This window comes from Gavialis gangeticus, unplaced genomic scaffold (genome assembly GCF_001723915.1).
Source record: "Gavialis gangeticus isolate Ggan-Ray unplaced genomic scaffold, GavGan_comp1, whole genome shotgun sequence".
NCBI classification, from domain to species: Eukaryota; Metazoa; Chordata; order Crocodylia; family Gavialidae; genus Gavialis; species Gavialis gangeticus.
In genome coordinates, this window is record NW_017728995.1 from 64,201,281 (window position 1) to 64,221,718 (window position 20,438).

The 20,438-nt window shown below is 43.7% G+C and overlaps 1 protein-coding gene across 1 annotated transcript in view; it reads left to right on the top strand.

Annotated features, from left to right (window-relative positions):
- HS6ST1 (heparan sulfate 6-O-sulfotransferase 1) overlaps positions 1-17,518 on the top strand; it is a 303,234-nt gene extending 285,716 nt beyond the window's left edge. The window contains exon 2 of the mRNA XM_019503711.1: positions 16,012-17,518. Within this exon, the coding sequence (XP_019359256.1) occupies positions 16,012-16,720 (709 nt within the window). The 3' untranslated portion in view covers positions 16,721-17,518. The remainder of the gene's footprint in view (positions 1-16,011) is intronic.
- Positions 17,519-20,438: the final 2,920 nt, after the last annotated feature.

Below are 20,438 nucleotides of genomic sequence, written 5' to 3' on the forward strand. Positions count from 1 at the left end.
CCTGAACCCCTGAATAAAGTACTTAAAAGTCCTTCCTTCCTTCCTAGGATTGTTTAGCTAATGAGTTTTGCAGGCAGTGTTAGGCAACTTCCTCAATGTAGTCATTTGCTTACAGAAATTATTGTTGGCTTGGCTGTTTTTGTGGCAATTTCTGCTGGACACGCTGCTTGCCTGCCTGACACTGACAGCAGCTATCTGAGTTTCAGGGAAGTAGAATGCCTTTTGGCATAAAGTAATAGTACCTCATACCATGAGTATGTTCCATATTCCCATATTCTTTTAAAAATTCCCTGAAACATTAACTTCCAGACCCAATCACACCAGAGTATTTTCAGACCCAGGCGAAAGAGGTTGAAACCAGAATTTAAGCTACTGGTTTCAGATCAGCGATTTGTAAGAAATTAGTAATAATGCCCATAAAGCTTCCAGTTATGTTTGCAGCAAGTAATGATATTAGTTACTTTAATAGAATAATAAATAGGTTTGCCTTCATCGATCTGCAGCCCTTTCTGTGTGCCTAGTTCCTACTAAGTTTTCATTTGGGGTTTGTTTTGGGGTGTTACTTGCTTCTACAGTCTTATGAGCAAATTGTAAATACCATTTTTCTCATCTCTAAATGTTGTACTATATCCACAGTACAGTGAAGAATGGGCTTCCTCATGCTGGTAGGAACTCCTGAGGTGCTGTACAATGCATATATCTACAGAAGGACTGTTTTGTACATGGCCCTCGAGTACCCTACATCCCAAGCAATGGTACTAGGCTGGACTTTTAGATAAATGCTGGTACCACTGCAAGGAAAATTATTCTCTTGCCATTAACGACTTGGACCTGGACATTCCAAGGCTGGTAACGTATCTCGCAGCCTTAAAGACGGGGCATTGTTACAGGAAGACAGGAATACTGTATTGTGCTGAAGACTGATTTCACACACCCCCCCACAACTAATCCTGCTGTCTACAGCTGCTGTCTAGATCTCACCCCTAAAAGGCATGGAATAAACTTCTGAACATGTGTAACAGCTACATTAAGTGGCATGGTTTATTGTAGAATTATGGATGATGATGGCTGGATTACTAAATTGTAAATCAGTCAAAGGCATTCTGACGATATTCTAAACCATGAGAGTGATGCTCAGACAGAAGGAGACAGTGATTTATTGGACCAACTGGTAACATATCCATCCCCAGTCATTTTTATTTATCATTATTTTGAGACTGTTTGAGCCCTTCATAAAAATGAATAACAAAATCTGTAATTCTGATAAAAGTTTTGTCTCAGCAAAAACTGATGTAAGCAGAGTGAGATTTCAGTGAGAGGAGAGGGCAAATTAACAGCCATGTGACCCAGGAACGTCCCAGCCCATTGCCATGACCCTTGTTTAATTATATTTTATAAGCAAGTAAAAGAAGCTTTTTCTTCTCTGTTCTTAGGGCTTTATTCTGCTTAAAGGGGCATAGGACTCTGTAGATTTAAACCACTGGCTCACAGGATTTTGACCACTTAACAAGCAACCCGTTTCCATGGAATTAACTGTGCAGACAGGATTTGTTTCAATCTGTGCAGTTGATTCTTTGTACCTGTACTTGCTTAAGTGGGTTCCAGTGCAATTAATTAGAGAAACAGTATTAGGCAGTGGCAACTCAAAGCAATCCTACTTGTAAAAGTGATTGATTAGTAGCTCTGCTTTCTTCAGAATCATTTGTTTGCTGTTTGTCAGCACCTACTGCTCCAAAGTTGGTGAGAGTCACTGAATGGAGAAGAAGGTGTTCTGGGGCTTTTTCTAAGTTTTTAGCTTCCTAGTTAGCTCTACCTCATCCATGGGAGTCACTTCTTTGATTCCCTCTCTCCAGTTATTAGGCATCAAAGGTCTGAATTCAGTTCTGGTTGAAGCTAGTAGACTCTCCCGTTGATTTTGGGAGCAGAATTAGTCCCCATACAACTGAACAAATAGTTCACAAATCTGAGACATCTCCATTGTGTCTCCAGACATAAACAGTCTCCTTTCAGGCTCACAGACTAAATGATGTGCATTTGCACTGAATAGGTAGCAGCTCTACTCAATCAGCTGCTCCAGCCCATCTTGTTGCTGCCCTTGATGGCTTGTCAATAACTTAAGATTCTTCATAACAGCACAATTCTTGCCTATTGCCCTTTTTCTAAAGTCTCTCTGCCTGTGGTGCCTGTGTGGGTATCAAGAGAAAAGCTGACCTGCAGTTCAGAAGAGAATAGACCATACAGTATAGCTGGTTTGTCACTGAACAGCACAGTGTCCTTTCACATTGCAGGATTTTCTCTACCTAATTTTTGCATGGATTCATCTTGCATTTTGTTTCTTCCATGTGGCAACATTTTGAGTGTGCATCCTCCTCCTTTCTGAGATGTACCAGAATCAAATGCAAAAGGCTGTGTAAGCATTAATGTTATTAACTTGATATGTATTTGTCTGACAGTCTTGGAGACTGAAGTCCTGGAGTTCTCTTTCCTCCCACTCCCCTTCCCTCACAAGCAGGTACACCGCTGGTGACAGCCATGCAGATGCCCCACATTATGCCTCAAACCCAATGGGGAGGGGGATAATGTAGTTCAGCTCTCCTGCAGGGATTGTTGCCTATGATGGCAATGTCTATATCATGGATACTTGTCCACTAAGAACTAAAATACATTTCTTAACTTGTTCCACTCATGAGTGGCCACTGCAAGCTGGTAACTGCTTTCATCTGCTGCTAATTTGGTGAGAATTCAAGTCACTGACAGGGGAGTGAGAAGCTCTGTGTTTTTTTTATTACCATGCACCCAAACATATTCAGGGGTTCATTTGTTTTTTAAATGTCTAATGACACACCCTTAAATTATTTGGGCACTAACATGACCGTAATTTGTTCATAAAAGTGCTAATACCTTCATTTTGTGCCATGCTAAAATTGACAGAAATAAGTCTTTGTTGTACCGCCATTAAGCGAACTTACTGAAAATATTTTTAGAGAGAATGTAAATTTTTTTTGTAAAGTTTCCGATCATGATGATAGCGAGGGTAGCAATAAAACTGAAGAATGCAAAGAGTAGGCAAAGATTTGCGTTCCACATTTCCACAGTCTGCCCAATGCCAGCGCTGATGTAATTCTTTTGGTGCTGAAATTTTCCATTGCAATCTGTCAACATTGAGAAGTGCTATTGATTAGCCAATTTAATACAGTCATTTAGGGATTGCACCAAACCTCCTGAGACATTGGGAGGATAATAAAAGGAATGCTCTTGGTATTTGATTTGTAACTTGCCGTCATCTTTGGAGCCTTGCTTTAGCAGAGGACACCAGGAGACATTTTCTAAGTGCTTCAGATGGAAAAGGGTTATCCTGATGAAGGACAGCATTTGCTTATAAGCTAGTAACATTAGCTTTTAATGGGTCCTGAGGCTCCAGAGTCTTTTGGACTGGTTCCTTCCCCACCCTACCTACTCTTTCTATTTTATTTTGCTTTATTTTAAACTTTTGGCCAGTACTTATCACACATCTATCAGTTTGAAAAATGAACCAGCAAGTCGCTCCTAAGGCAATTCCTCATGAAATTCTCTCTCTTGCTCTTTTTCTGAAAATTAACAAGTTTTAGAACTCGAGTTCAACACAAAAATCCTGTGCTTATGCAGCAAAGGATTTGCATGAAAATGTGAATGTGTTGAAACTATGTATGCAGGTCTTTTCCATGTAGATACATTAATTATATTCTATTAATTGAGTTATAAATTAGTCATGAGATACAAGGGAATTCAAAACAGACAAGTACCTAGTGAGATGGACGTTTGTATATTGTTAGCAAGTCTAATCTTGAGCAGTATGTGGAACTGTTTTACTTTCAAAGATACGACACTCAATGACAGTGATATTCTTGGCAAACATGTGCTTGTTTCATATACAGAGCAAACAACTTTTCCAATATCCATTCCTGATTGTTCAGGAGGAATGAGTATTTAGCCATTCCTATCCTAAGGATGCCCAGGCTGATACCACCTTCTTCAGCTTTGCTAGCTGTACTGTCTTTTAAAGAAAGGATAGACACCATTTTGTCCCCCAAACTCCAAAGAAGGCAATGGATCCTAGATGTCAAGGCAAGCTATTATGTTTTCTCCCTCCCTTCCAGCAGAAGGCCATAGGCCTGGCACCTGCTCCTTTCCCCATCGCTCCTGCTCCTCCATTGTCTTTTCAGAGACTTTAGGAGTACAACTGAACAGGAATAAGTATCACAGAACTGGACTCTGTTTAACCTGAAAGGCAAGGGCCTACAGCGCATGCGTGTGTGTGTGTGTCTGTGTGTGTGTACACATGCATGCGTGCACTTCGGAAGCTACAGGTTTGGAGGGCAGGGAAGAAAACAAGAGGAGACTCTAGGATGAAAGTAGGGGAGATGGATAGCAGCAAAGGCAGAATTATTCTAGGCTTTAATAGACTATAAAGAGCAAAAAGAGGCACAGGGTTCATAAGAACAGAAGAGTTGCCACCCTAGGTCAGAATGCAGGTTTCTCTAACCCGGTGTTCTGTATTTCTCAGTGGCACAGTATAGGTGCTAAGGGGAGAAATATTTATGCAAGGTATCTCCAGACTGAGGTGCCCTCTGTCCCTCTTCCCTTACAACTTCCACCATTTGGAGACCCAGGAAGTCCTCATTTGGAAGTTGCAGCCTTACAATCCTGTTTAATACCCACTGTTGGGCCTATGAATTTGTCTAATCCTCTTCTGAACTTGGTTAAATGATCAACCTGTACGAGGTCTTGTGGCAATGAGTTCCACAAGCTAATCACATGCTGTCTGAAAATTAACTTCCTTGGGTAGCTTTTAAACTTGCTTCCCAATAATTTCACTGTATGCCCCCTAGCTCTGGTATTGTGAAAGGTGCCACATAGTCAATCCCTGTTTTTCTCCAGAGGGATCTTTCACTCTGAGTATTTACCTAAACATACAGATGCGTATTTTTCCTACTATCAAGTTCTAAAATCAGCATCTGATTATTCCAAGCTGTTACAAACCTTTCGCTCCCTTTGGTTCAACCAGATGCCCAGTGCAAAACAGCTGTTGGCCCTTTAAAACCAGAAGTTTCATTTGGCCTGGTCCATGTGAAGTTCCCTTCTGCTACTGCCCCTTGAGGAAAGCAACCTGAATTGTACAGCAGCCTTTGCAACCTTGTTCAAAGCCAGAACTGTGTGCCTGTGTATCCCTCCCAAACTCAAATGGGAGCATAGAGGGGAGGTGTGGGTTGGATTGGTGTAGACATGTTTTTAAAGTTTGTTTCTTTTTTCTTTTAAACAATAAACTGCAAGTACTGTTTTGTCTTCTTCCTCCTCCTGTCAGCATCTGTTATACTTTCCATAGCATTTGTGAGAAAGAAGGGTTGTGGTCTGCATTTGCGTGCGTGCACACACATGCTGCCGTCTCTCTGGCACTCCAGAGTGACTTCTTACATTGTGATGAAGAGCTGTCAGCTAGGACCACAGTGCATTAAAAATACTCCAGACTTTGTGAAACACACAGTGGGGAAAAACACCTGTAGGTATCTGTTCTTCATTTTGTCTGGACATTGCTTAACTGAAGTTAAATTTTTATATGGTATTAGACATTGATGCTTATTTCAGGGTTTGTATGAGACTGAAATATCCCTGCTATTAAATGTCAGCTTTTCATTCCCTGTAAAATAAGGAAATATAAGTCATTGATACTGACACTAACAAGCAGCTACAGCTGTTTTAAAATTCCAAACATCAGCTCTAAATAATCTAAGATCCATTTCTCCTCTGAAACCCAGTGCTGTTCTATTTCTGCCCTTACTAACTGCTAAGATAATATTGTTGCACCTGCTAGTATAGTTAAAATCGAGTCAGCTCTTCCATTTTTAAATCTGTTTCATCAGGAGGGTTTTACATGTCCATGGCAACTAAACGTGGGCTGAGTAGTGGCATGCAGGGTCACAGCCCAGGGTCTAAATGTGCATCATTAGCTGTACAGCTGATACTTTTCCAGGGACCACACCACTCAGCCCATTGCCTTCTAAATGAGCTACGATGAAGACCAGGGTCTGATCAAACCTTGTTTAAAGACCATAAAGATTCCACTTTGTTCAGAGTAAGTTAGCTTGTGGCCCATGTCAGTAGTGATGAAAAGCTTCATACTTCTGATAGGTGTTCATCAGCCTGAGAGACAGATCCAAAGACTAGCTCTAGTAAAGAATAAGCTAAATATCACAGTGCCTAACTTCTAAGTGCCTGGCCCCAATGTGGCATCCCAAACCCAGAGTCAGTCAGGCTTCCAAGTTCTCAATACCAAGGGAGAGCTCGGCACCCTAGAGCCAGCGCACCTACAGTTCGCTGCGGAGAAACACTGAGGACAAACATGTCTGAAATCCATACTCTCTCTTAAGCTTTGGTGCCTAAGTCAGGCACCTCTGTCCACTGGGTAGCCAGAGTCTGGTATCCTTAGCTTCTGACAGTAGGCACCTACAACTATTCTTTTAAAGTACAGTACTGAACAGAGCAAACACTTCCTTTCTAAAACTGGGGAGGGAGGGGTACCCGTGTTGGCAGAAGTTCTTGCAGTAAGCCTCAGTGGGGCTGATTGGCCAGCTGGGGTATGTCAGGCTGGTTGTACCTGTATACCACTTGATTGGCTCGGGAATGGCATCAGGATCCTTGTTTAAGTGCATCTGTGGTATCTGACTGAACTGCTCAGTGCTCGTGTTCCTGTGTTGCTGCTGCTACCACCACTGCCACCTGAACCCCTAGTTCCTGACCTTTGGTTTCAAATCATAGCCATGTTTGACTTCTGACCCCCAGCTCAGACCTGTTGCTTTTAACGAGGGTTTCAACCATTGGACTGGAGCACCTGCACCATGGTGGTATTAAAGTTTGAGTAGCCTCTGGTTAGTTGCTACAGGAGTCCCTAAATAAGAGGCCTTGCACTTTTCTTAGCCAATCAGGCAGTGTATAGATTTAGATGACCTGACATCCCAGCTGGCTAAATCAGGATTCACAGGACTTACTGTTAGGGTTCTTGACATATGCCATCCTTTTACATAATCCTGTAGCACAGCAGTCAGCAACCTATAGCCTGAAGGCCAGATCTGGCCCACCAAGCCCTTCTGTCCAGCCCATGAAGCTAGGACATTAGTAGCAAGTCAGCAGTGCCATGGATGGGGGAGTAGTGGAGGCTGGGTTGGTAGCAGCTGCCCAGGTTGGAACCTAGTCTATTATTTCAGCCACTCCTAAAAGATTGCTGCCCCCTGCCAGTGGTTAGAGAACTCACAGTGGAAATGGGAGACCTGGGTTTAAATTCACTTTTCTCACCTCCTAGGAAAGTGCCTTGGACTGCAAGGCTGCAGGTAGGATGTATCCTTCATCTCTTCTGCTGAACCACTATGCAGTTATGAATGCAAGATTAATGGGGCCAAAGAGGATATGCATTCAAAAGAGGGAGAATGACTCTACATCCTAGTGGTTAGGGCATTTTTCCAAAAGGAGGGACTCCTAGATTATGGTCCCTGCTCCCAGCAGTCTCCTTTCCAGCAAAGCGCTCTGATCAGGAGGGTACAATGTGATGTTCCTTGTGCCTGCACATCCAAACACATTGGCTTTCTTGGGCTCCATAAGTCTTCCATGAGAAAGTTGCACAGTTGCCCAGAGTTAACAGGAAGGGTGGAGAGTGCCCTGGCACAGCTCTTCTATAGCCTGCTGGAAGATGGGAGAAGTGAGTTTGAATCACTCAGGCTGAGGGTCTTCTATTTCTGGTGACAGCACTTGAACCACTAGGCTGTTGCATAGAAGAGCTGGGCACTCTCCCCTTCTCTTTTCCTTCTGCTTCAAAAGAAAGAAGTTGCAACTGCATGTTGTTAGCTGTAGTCATCCTCAGGGCATGCAGACCCAATATGGCCCCCTGGGAAGTCAGACAGAATAGCGCCCAGTTTCTAGATCCTGATTGGGTTAAGGCAGGAAGTAGGTACTGAGCTGCTCTAACTGCTGCAGTTCTGGCCATGGCCAGAGGCAGAACTGTAGATACCTAGTGAGCTTTCAGGTTAACCAAGCACATGCCTATGGAATTAAAATGGCTACTCAGTAGGGCTTTTGCAGCACCATATTGGGTCTAGGCATCTCAAGCTGTAGATTGTGTCCCTCAGTGGGAGGAAGGCACCTAAATACCTTTTCAGATTTGGTCCTGTCTCTCCCACCTCAGGGTAATCCCACTCAAGTAAAGCATGAAGCTCCCTGGCAGAGGGGTTTGTTGCAAGAGGGAGGCTTGCATAACTACTATGTACATTGAACCTGTTCTGTGGCTAAATCAGTTACTGTTCTCTAGGGTCTTCCCAGACTCTAAAATTCACCTTTCAAAATGTTAGTTAGTGGGGTGGAAAATCTCCTTGTTCTTAAATTGCATTGAAACAGTAGGCTGGAAAAGTCACTGAAACAGAATCCTCCCCCAGCTTGCCCTCCTTACCAGGTGATGGGGAGCTGCCAGCTCATGACTGCTGCGTCTCGGGCAGGTGGGACTCATTAGCCTGCATGGTAAAGGTAGCAGAAGTGAGAGCAGCCTTCTGGAAGAGGAAGCTAGGAATCACTGGAACAAAGTGAAAGCAGGAATGGGTAGAACAAGGTTTTGAGTGGACCCTTTTGGTGAAAAAACCAAGCTCAACAAGGGGGTGACATCCACATTTTATAAGTGGAGAATAAGTTGGAAAGCAGGGAGCTGGGTTCCTCATCCTTTACCTCACAATTTTGTGTATGAAAAATAAGGAATGTCTAACTTCAAAGTCACTCCTGAAACAGCGCCATTCAACCCAGGGCTAGTCCATACCAGTATCTGTACACAAGTACGGAGGCTGCTCCGATGTGCTGTAATTGCAGCACGTCGGAGCAAACTCGATTAATCGAGTCTGCTGGCTTGTGGTAATGACTGTGCTCCGGCAGCCTCCCATGTCTCGTGTATCAGTGTCCTTGCACTTAAAAATGGTGGTGGGGGCACTTGAATTCAAGCTTATTGAACAAGCTTCAAGCACCCCCACCACCATTTTTAAGTGCAGGGACATTCATACATGAGATACTGCAGCACTTTAGAGTGGTTCTCGCGGCAGCTGTAATTAAAGCCCCTCCCACTCCCAGAGCATGTGTAAAAGTGCCCTAAGAATTTGTTTTCTTCCCTTATTTTGAAAGGAAAATATGGAAAAATGACTATGGTATTAGAACATTGTTTTCCACCTCCAGCTTCCCCCAACTCTAATTGGCACCAAAGACTTCTGGCTTTTGGTGCACCCATAAGCACCTACTGTTGTGTACAGTGTAATGGGACTGCAGGAAGCATCTGAGACAGTGACCTGCAAGATAAGCAGAGCATACATGATTCTGAATATGTGGCATCATACACAATGCAATCTTATAAAAATTAAACACCCAAGAGTACAATCCTCAGGCAAAACGTTCTGCCATGCAAAATGAATGCAGCTACCAACGCATATATTCGCTTGCCAGGCAGACATCCTGGACTACAGGAAAAATAATAAAGCTATAAGTATGCATTTTACATGAGCTTTGGACAGAATATTGGCCTTCCTGCTGAATTTCCTGGCTTTGTTGGTTTGTATTATAATCTTTCTTGACGGGTAGGGGGATGGTTCTTTGACTGACTTTAAAGGGCTGAGGAGTTTATTGTGTGTGAACTGCAGGAAGAGTCTAAATGAACACCATATGAGAGGAAATAGACGGAGGAAAATTAGACCTATTTGCTACCAAAGGAAGTCATCATTATACATATATTAAATTACAGTCTCTAACAGAGGGACCATGTTGTTATACAAGAAGTCTGATTGTTAAAGAAAAAGTACAAATTGAACTAGGTGGAGCTGGAGAGTGAGGGAGCCATCCCAAGATATGGCTTTAAAATAGATGGGCAGAGATTCCATTTCATGTTGTTAAATAAATTATAAAGCACTCAGGAACTTTCATTGAACCGAGTGCTTTGATTGGTGAAACGGAGCATGTTCTTCAGTTAAATGCTTTCCACAACAACAGACAGTGCCATTATGACTCTACAGGGGAAGGGCAGAATACAGCTGAAATCATTATTTTTTAAAAGTTACCTTTGGTATCAACTTATAATAAACGTATAAACCACTTAAAGAGTCCACTCTGTTTGAATTGCCTGCTGCCTCATTCTCAGCTTAGGCATCATGACAGAAACACCAGCACTTACCTTCACTTAGCAGTATTGTAACTTCATTGCTTGAATGGTTCATTATGGGAGACTGTCTGTTTTCAATGGAGTTAAATTTGCAAATAGAGAATAAGAGTTGCATAATTATCATTTTAATTGCCCTTGGGAGGTGGAAGTTTAAATGTGTGCAGTAGAGATTGAGATGTGCCTCTCCCTCCTCCACCCATTAATGCTTTTGGGGTTTTTTGCAAGGTAAACAGGAGGGCAGCCAACACTTATTTCCAGCTCAGGTACTTTTTTGTTTGACTGATGGGAGTCAGGATCACCAATAGGTTTAGTCTTATATCATTTACAGTAAGAACTGATTAACGTTATGGATTGAAGAACCACCATAAAAGACGTTAGCTGAAGTAAGGATATATACAACGCATGGACTTGGCTTACAGAAGTGCCTTGTACCGAGCCCTATCTTCCACACTACAGCAGGATTTCATTGAACTCAAAGAGTCCTTCCAGTTCTATAAGCAGGCGGGCCCTTCTCTCTTCCATTGACTCATGAGGGCCGAGGTGGAACAGAGCCGTTCTTTGTTTTGTGTTCTGTTTTGTTTTTTAAAAGTAGTGGAGAAGTTGTAGCCTTAAGGCAGGTGCCATGATAGATTGGGGTTACTTGGTTGATGTAGACCTGAGAAGCTTCCTTTCCCAGAAAGCAGGATGAAGCACTTAAGAGTAGAAGCACCTATCATTAACTTGATGTTTATTTGGCAGAGATCCGCTGAAGGAGATGAGGAGGCCTTGCAGGAGTCTGGTTTTAGCGCACAGCCCATTTCCTCTGAGGCCTCCTGAATATAAAAGAAGAACCAGTAGAAAAAATACCCAAGGGCTTTCAGCTAGGAGTGGAAAATAGTTCATTTCAATGGTGAATAGAGAGTTGCATTGAAGAAGGGCAATGTAAATGTTTGACTGAAATAAAATTAGCTGCTTACAGCACTTGTTAACAACCAGCAGTGAGAAGAAAGAGGTGTTACTGAAGGGGATGGGGAATAAAAATAAAGTGAAGAAAAAGATCTAGGATCCCCTGTAGAAGCGATTCCTCAGTTGCAGCAAGTCCTAGTGGCTGATAAATAGCAAGAGAAGAAGGAATGTGTCGTAATCAGAGAGGGTTTTTTTCACTTTCCATTAATGAGAAACATGCAAAGACCAGACCAAGGAATTAGTTGATTTTTCTTATTTGTATGATAGTGACACATGGAGGACCCTGCTGAGGTCAGCTCCATTACCTGTACCCATAGTAAGAGTACACCGCAGCTCTGATCAAAGAAAGCTCTGTCCCCACTACAAGCATGAAAGACAGGACAGGCTTGCCCAAGAAGTCTGTACTAGACCTAGACTTAAAGCCAATTGTCCGCTCCTTGGTTCAGCATTTGAATGACAAAATCATCCGTCTTGTCTGACGGTGCAGTTTGAGAAAAGAAAAATGGTTAGAACACTATAAATCTATTTTGCTTTCCTAAACCCATTGTTGGTGCCTCTTTTTCCATGACACAGGAGCACAGCTTGTGCGCAGATCAGGCCAAGGTTGTGCTGAAGTTAGATTGCCCTGGGGAGTTAGGCCTAGCCAGAAGCAGAGAAGAAAGGAAACGTGCAACTGTGACTCCAGCACTGTAGGGTCCTGTGACCCTTGAAGGATGTAAGAAAGGGAGGTCTTCAGCGCACTGCATTCTACCTGAGCAGAAGTAGAAAGGAGCTATTTATTTGCTCCATTTTCTTACTTTGGCTGTTAGCTCCAGGAAGGTCAGCAAGAGCTGGATTTGCACCACCAAAACGAAATCATGTTTTATGAGACAGTGTTGAGTGGAACCATCTGGGTTGGGAGAAGACCACACTTCGAAAATGAGCCTGTAGTAGTACTCAAGTAGCTGTTTAGGACACAATGCTGAAAGTAAGGGGTGCTTCCCAGCTGCATGTATTTTAGGGCCTTATTTTATCTCTGATGACAAAAGAGAAATTACTAGTCATGTGTTGCCTCATAAATTTCAAACTGCTGCTGACAGGTGGCATTGCCTGTTTTCAACCACGCTGAAACAAGGGCCCTGCCCTGACTTTCTTATGCAGAGCTAGCTGGCTAAAGCTTGCTAGGCTTGATAAAGGCTAGTACAGTGCAGCTACAGGGTTCATTCTTTTTTATAATCCTCAAATATCATATTTAAGAATGGAATATCTTTGGCCAAAGCGTACCATCTGGGTACTTTTGAGTTAGGCACTTAAATCCATTGCTTTTTTCTTTACGTGAGCCCCCTCTAGTCCACTGAGGGTCACTTCATTGATTTTATCAAGAGCTGTCTGTACTCTCTGCTTCTGAACATCAGGCCGCTTGTTTAAATTGTTAAGTGCAGATTTGGGTGAATAATTTCAGGCACATTCAGTCAGTTTTCAAACTCTTGTGGGTCTAAATTTAGGTATCTGTGTGCGTATTTAGATGCCTAATTTTCAGAGTAGCTGAGACCCCGCAGCAGCCATTGGAACCAATGGGAAAACAGGTCCTTGGCCCTTTTTGCAATTTAAGTGATTTATGCAGGTTCCTTAATAATAGGAAATAAGTACCTGAAAATGTCAATATGTACTTATAATTCTCCAGTCTATCATGTTTCCACACTTACCAACCAGCTTCCCCTACTTGAGCTGGAGTAGTTGCTCCTTTTCTCTTAGACGGTGTTAGGAAGCAGCCCTCAGGTGTTCCACATATTTTTGTTTCCTGCACCTCCCATATGCTAAATGCAGCCTTAGAAAGCAAAACAGCTTTTTGTAAAATATTTGCTAGTATTACATCTCAAATGCTTTTGCAGTCATGAGATGGAGAAAGATATGCTTGTTTGCAGTCATGAGTTTGCATGTTTGCAGTCATGATACAGAGCAAGGTATGCTTGCTTTTAATCCTTTCTCTTGTGTCTTAACTGCAGCTTCTGTTCTGCACCATCAAGCAGTGGAGCATGCTGAAATGCCAGCTTTTTTTGTTCTAGTCATGGAACATCAGCATTGCTTTGAAGGGGTGGCCCTGCAATGTGTTTGTTGCATATACTGCATCTGTTTACTGACTGACTTACATTGCAGGAGGGTTGGTCTTGTGGTTAAGATACTGGGGCAGACATCAGTACTTTGCTCTGCCCCAGACTCCCTGTGTGACTTTATCCAAGCTACCATGCATCAATTTCCTATCTGTAACATAAGGAACTTTAACGCTGCCTTTTTCCTACCCTTATCACCTTTGACTGCTCCCTCTTCAGGGCAGGAACCATCTCATACCTTGTCTTTGGACAGTGCCTACAAATGGATCCCCATCACAATCTGAAGCTTCTGGGCACTACCACACTCCACATAATAATATATAGTTTTAAACCTGCTTCAGGAAAAACTGCAACCTTCAGATTCCATTGGTGGACATAAAATTTTAAAAAGTCCATCACAGTTCACAAGTCAAAAAAAAAAAAGTCAGCAATGTTTAGCATCAGTGTCTGTCGCTTGAACATCTGGCATCCATCACTGCTTTCCTGTTCCTTCCACTGTCATATTTTATCCTCATCTGTTAGAGGTTTCTTAGCACTGTTTATATAAATCATAGCTGCATCCAGTCAGGGGAGATGAATCATTATTATGGGCTGCAATGTAAATGAAAGAAAAAGAAACTTAAGGGAGGTTTTTCCCCTATCATTCTACAAGTGTTGTTTTACTAGACAGCACTATGCTTCTGGCAGGGTGAGAGCCGGACAATCTTACATGAACCACAGTTGTCATCCATACTAGCTCTGCTTGTGAAAACTGAAGGTGGAAGAGCAGTCGGTCTCACCCAGCATATGGTGAAGTTGGTGGAAAGACCCATGCTGAGTGCTTGGGGTTTGGGATCGGGCCATTGGTGAATTAGTAGTCAAGTGGAAAGGGAAGGGTTCCTTCAAATTAGATTTCCTGGGCACTAGCTTTGGTGCATTTTTTTTAAATTAAATCACTCAGGTTTCTGCACTGAAATTGGTGACTGCAAGGGAACAACAGTATGTAAGGCGTTAGGAAAATATGGGCTGTGCTAATATTAGCCAGAACAGAATTTTTTTTGAATCTGCATTTTTATTTTCTCTAAAATCCCTCAGAACCCCCTCCAGGGCATATCACGTGTATTTCTTCTTGCCCTACCCCTGCAGCAGCACAGAGCCACATTCTGCCGATGTCAGCTCAGAAGGAAACAGTTCTGGTCCTGCACTCGCGCTGAACCCTTCGTGAAGGGCAGGACCCCAAGTAACCCCAATTGGTGCTTTGTGCCAATGAAGTCTCTAGCAGCCCTGCAGAGATGAGATGATGTCATCTAGCCTGAGGGGCCTGGAGCACATCAGTGGATCCTACCTACTTAAGTGACTTAAAAGGCCATTTATTTATCCCAAAGTACTGATCCTGTGACCAATTAACGTCATGAAAATTGACTCTAGTGAGCCTTAGGTCAAGGCCCAGTTAAACAGAACTGCTATTAGGCTGCACTAGTGGTGCTCAACCTTTTGGCCCTGCGGGCTAAATGAGTATGAGGCTAGTCTCCCCCTGCCTCCACACAGCAGGATTGGGCCTCATTCCATCTCTGCTTGGTCCCACATTTGGGGATCAGGCTCTGGGGCCCCATGCCACCTCTGCCCAGGCCTGTGTGCAGCGATCAGGCACCAGGAGCCCCACGTTGCCTCTACCTGGCCCTGTGTGCAGTTATGCAGCCCTAGGGCCCCACACTGCCTCCACATGCAGGGAATGGACTCCGGGGGCCCAACATTGCTCCTGCACGCTGGGATCAGGCCCCATGTTGCCCTGTGTGCCCAGCCTAGCATGTAGGGCCACAGCCCATGGGGTTCCCCACAAACCCATGGGGAGCCCTCGAGGCTGGATGACAAGGAGCTGAGAGCTGGTATGCAGGCTGGGGGTTGAGCACCCCTGGGCTTCACCTTTCTCATCTGAGTTGCAAAGCCTTTGGGTAGCCAAGCACACCATGGCCTGAGGCCTCAGTGGTTCTCTGCTCACCACAGATGCAGCACACATGGTTTAGGCTGCCATTTTTTACATTATTGCACTACAGCGTGCTCAGAGCATAGACTTTTTTATTGCTCTTGATTGTCTTACCTCCAAACCCACCTACGCTGTGTTTTGAATAGTGGATTTTGGTTAGGTTTTGCTTGAATTCGTATGGACTGGCAGCAGTGAGACTGAGCTGCTGCAGGTAGAATCACTCTCCATCTGCCTCCCTGTTCTATTTTAAAGGAGGTTTCTGGGCTGTGCCTCGCTTCTCAATGTGGACACCTGTGTTCCAGCTTGGTCGCAAGATCAAAGGAGTGGTAAGCTGCCCACTCAACAGGTGCACAAACTGAAAGCAATAGGGTCCGCTTATAAATAGACCTGCTCTTGGCCAGTGGCACAGAACAAGCCCTAGCTGACTGCAGATGCACGGTAGTGTGAAAGGCCAGTCAACCCCTAAAGCCAAAGCCGCTCCATAAAGTTGGCAGATCAGTTGAATTCTGATGATTCGTTTCGACATGGCATTCTGTTGCTGGAAAGCGATATCCCAGAGAGACAGTGAGTTATGACTTGGCATGCCTGAAATGGAAACGAATGAGTACCAGGCAGAGACATATAGCCCCAGCGTGTCTTAAATTACCTCACATTACAGATTCTAGGAAGAAAATAATCAGCAGTAAATGAAACAAATGCTGAGTTGCTAACTTGCTGTCCTCTTTGATGTGTGTCCTAGGCCTTACTTGCTAGGTGACTGTGCTTGTTGCATGCCGAGTATTTATTTCTTCTTTTTCTTCTTCTAGAAAATTTTACTACATCACACTGCTGAGAGACCCTGTGTCCCGTTACCTCAGCGAATGGCGACACGTCCAGAGAGGAGCTACGTGGAAGACTTCCTTGCACATGTGCGATGGTCGGACACCGACCCCTGAAGAGCTGCCATCATGCTATGAAGGCACAGACTGGTCAGGGTGTACGCTGCAGGAGTTCATGGATTGCCCATATAACTTGGCCAACAACCGCCAGGTGAGGATGTTGGCTGACTTGAGCTTGGTGGGCTGCTACAACATGTCATTCATCCCTGAGAACAAGCGAGCACAGATCCTGTTAGAGAGTGCAAAGAAGAACCTGAAAGACATGGCTTTTTTTGGCCTGACAGAGTTCCAGAGGAAGACTCAGTACCTGTTTGAGAGAACTTTTAATCTGAAATTCATCAGGCCCTTCATGCAGTACAACAGCACAAGGGCAGGTGGGGTGGAGGTGGACAACAACACCATCCGGAGGATTGAGGAGCTTAATGACTTGGACATGCAGCTCTATGACTATGCAAAGGACCTCTTCCAACAGCGCTATCAGTATAAGCGGCAGCTGGAGAGGATGGAGCAAAGGATAAAGAATCGGGAAGAGAGGCTTCTTCACCGATCCAATGAAGCACTTCCCAAGGAAGAGACAGAAGAGCAAGGACGCTTGCCCACTGAGGACTACATGAGCCATATTATAGAGAAGTGGTAGCGTAGGCAGACTTTTGTACTGATGAGATTCTAGGGTTTCCATTACAAAAGATCGTGGAAGTAAAAATACGAAAACCAACAAAAAAAGTCTTTTATTTAAGTGAGCCTGTAAAACAGAAGGTAGAATGCTTCTTTGAACAAAGGGTCTTTTTACTGTTTCTTACAAGACCATTGAGATTCTTAAAAAAATAAATAAATACATAAAAAATAAAAAGGTCAACATTATAACTCAGACTTAGAAATGCACACATGCAGCTACCCGCTTTGGAGGCCAAATACAACGTAATGTTTCTTGTCCTCCCAAATTAAAAAAGAATAGATGACAGATGTAGGATTCCCCCGCTTCCCCGTGTTTCTCCTCAGTACAAAGACATCTGTATAATTTAAAAACAAAACAACAAAATGAAGTTTTTTCTTTTGTGGTTTTTTGGAGGGTGGAGGAGGGGGAATTGTTTTGTTTTCTTCAAGTCAGAGTAATGGTGAAGTTGATTGTGTGCTATGCAGTTGGGCTGTGATTTCACCACAGGGGCAGCTCCTCAGAGTCAGATGGCAGCCACTGCCAGGAGCATAATGAAAACAAGGACAGCAGAGGATGAGAAACATTAAAACAAACTTTCTCTGGCCTAGGATATACACTTAGCACAGTGGTTTGGATGCATTGCACTGGTCTCACACTTCTCAACACCACTTTACCATAGTAACAACATTTAGGGAATTCATTCACAAACATCCTCCATGTTTGCTTCAAACAGTCTCCAATGCAAGAAAAAAATCTCACCAAATTCCTTGTAGAGAGAAACATGCACCCAGATACAACCTTCTCATCCCCACACATGTGCAGTACATGCATTAATCCATGGACTTTGTCAACACCACGTGAAAAGCCTTTTCTTAGATGTGAAACAAGTCGAGCTAAGAAAGTAGGCAGCATCACTCCCTCCCATCCCCACAACAGGAAAAAGTTCCCACAAGTACTCAGCTGGGAGGTACAGGAAGGTGCGCCTCAGCACCTTAGAGACTAACTGGTTGGGAGAAGCAAGCTACTTTAGCAGATGTTTGTAACAAGTAGGTTGTTGCCTACAAATGCTCATGCTGCTCTGAACTGGTTAGTCTAATACGCTGCCCTGCCCTGCCTTCTGCCCGACTTCAGACTAGCAGAGTTAACTAACCACCTCTGTGCACAATCACTTGGTTGTCAGGGGCAGTATGGTTGAGGGGTGCTTTTAACATTGGTGTGAAAAACAAATCTTAATTACAGGGCACCCGTTTACTTACCTGTGGCCACAGTTTCAAAATGTTATTTAAAAAACCCCCATTGGTGATATCCTGCTTCCAGGGAGGTCAGTGGGCAAAGTTTTGCTGATTTTGCTGGGGGCAGGATAAGGCTGTCTGCCAGGGCTCTGCGATTTCCTGCCATTGCTCCAAATGAATTGCTTCGCAGGCTCATGGTCCTTTGACAGGGTGCTTTCTCTCTAAACCTTATGCTAAATGAACAAGCTGCACTCCTCAAACTGGAATGGGAGATCATCAATAACAGTTTTCAGTCCCAGGCCCTGCTCTGGCCGGGGCCATTCTTCTTCACGTGTTTTTTTAGGGTGTCATGAAATGACATTCTCCAGTGTGGGGGTCAGCTGCGCCAGCTTCCCATATAAACTTCAATTCAGAGACAAGTCAGGGCCTTTTCAGTGCCCCACCCCCAGCTCTTTCGGCTATGATCTGGTTTGTTGTTATTCTAAGCACTTCTGTGTTTTGTCTGAAACATGGAAATGAAGCAAGTTTTGTCTGCTTCATGCATCACCCATTATTACTTTGCTCCAAGACCCAAACCAGCTCTTGTTTAGGGTGAAGTACAAATCAAATAGAAGACAGTTTGATTTTCAAAGGCTGCGTTAACTGCAGATCAGATATGGCTCTGAAATCACAGGTGGGAAGGCAGAGAGCTTGATGTATTCAGCTCCAGCCTGTCATTTTTACAGAGTGGCTCTTTCTCCTCACAGGAGCGCACTGAAGTGTCACTCACGCTGTATTTTAATTCTCTCTCTGCCTCTGCACCCTGCTACCAGCGCTCCAGAATTCAAATCGAGTTTTGCAGAAGAGGAGGCTGCCTGAGCTGCAGGGACTATCTGGTTTCCTCTCATATACCCTGATGCTTTGGTAGATGTTTTTCTCCAAACACAGTGGAGATGGTAGGAAGCATGTGGACCAGAAACCTGGGCAACACTTTGTATTGACTTGCAGTCCAAGTCTGGTCTGATCCAAAGCCTGCTGAAGTCACTGGGAGCCTTTCCATTGAGTTCAGTAGGTTTTGGATCAGGCCCTTCCAGCTGAGATCACCAGAGCTTCTGAGCATGTGCTTAACTGTCAGTAGAGCAAAGAGTTCAGGCCTTTTCTGAACCAGGCTGTTAATCGCTACCTGCCAGTGCTGTCCTCGTTATGGGTCTATTGGTGCTTTCATTAAGACCTGGCTCCTGTTCCCCAAGGTGGCCAAGAACATTTGCTCCACGCTAAAAGCTGGGAAGCAAAAGGGAGCGCTCTTCAGTCATTGCTTTGGGGGCAGGGGTGTTACAACCACACTTCATCTCTGAATTCCCAAACCTGGGAGTAATAACATTGCTCATTCCCAGTGCGTTGCTGTAACTAAAGAAAACATCTTTTTTTTTTAAAAAATGCAGTTTTACTAGTTTATCCACAGACCCAAACACGAGATATAAAAAGCATATGCACAGTATTAGACTTTACCCAAAGGCTTTTCGTGGTGCATTCAGTGTTATGGATCTATAATGCGCAAATGGTTACTACAGCTAATCCGTATTCAAAGCGCACATCAGAACAGCTCCAGAAGCAAGCATGCTGTGAATGCTCAGGCAGTACCATATACACTAGTACTGAGTTTCAAAAGCAGTTCTGTACTGAGGGCCTAGTTCTGCTCTCATTGACAAAGGTTGATAAATGAATGGGGTCGTGCCACCAAGGCTGACAGCAAAACTTGGCCCAGGGCTGTCTTAAGTTCTCTCTCTGTTACAGGCCCTTAGTAACCAACTGAGCTCTTGGACCTGTCTACAGGTTCTCAATCAGGGGGAGCCTCTGATCCCAGGAGCACATCAATAGTAGACTCTTTCCAACCTTTTCTTTACAATAACAAACTATTGAAACTACAGGGTATTGTTAATGGTTTCACTTTAAACTCACAAAGGAGATGTGATTTCTAGTGGTCTCAGCTTGGCACTGGGAGCCAGAAATGTCCATTTTCAAGTCCAGGTTCTGAATAATCCCCCAATCTGCCTCAGTTTCCTCATCTGTACATTGGGGATAACAATATGTGCTCTCTACAAAGAAGCATAGTGTGGGAGAACCAATGTCAAGCACTAAGAAAATAAATATTAAGTCTGAATAAAGGAAATGAAGAGTTGTGACTTCAAAACCCCATCCTTCACCCAGCCTGCTATGCCAAGCTGTTGGCTATAGACTATACCCTAATTTACTGCAGATGCTGGGTGCCGGGGAGGAGGTTGTAGGACACAATTGTTGCCCTGACAATAATTTTCTTGCTTTTAGTGAGTTTAAGGGAATTTCTTTAACATAATGTGAATGTAGTTTATTGTGATTTATATGTACTACAATTTGGAGTGGTACACCTTTTTTTAGGAGATTATTTGATGCTACAATAACATGAAAAATGTATGTGTAGTTTTAAAATTAATAGACAACAACGGCTTTAA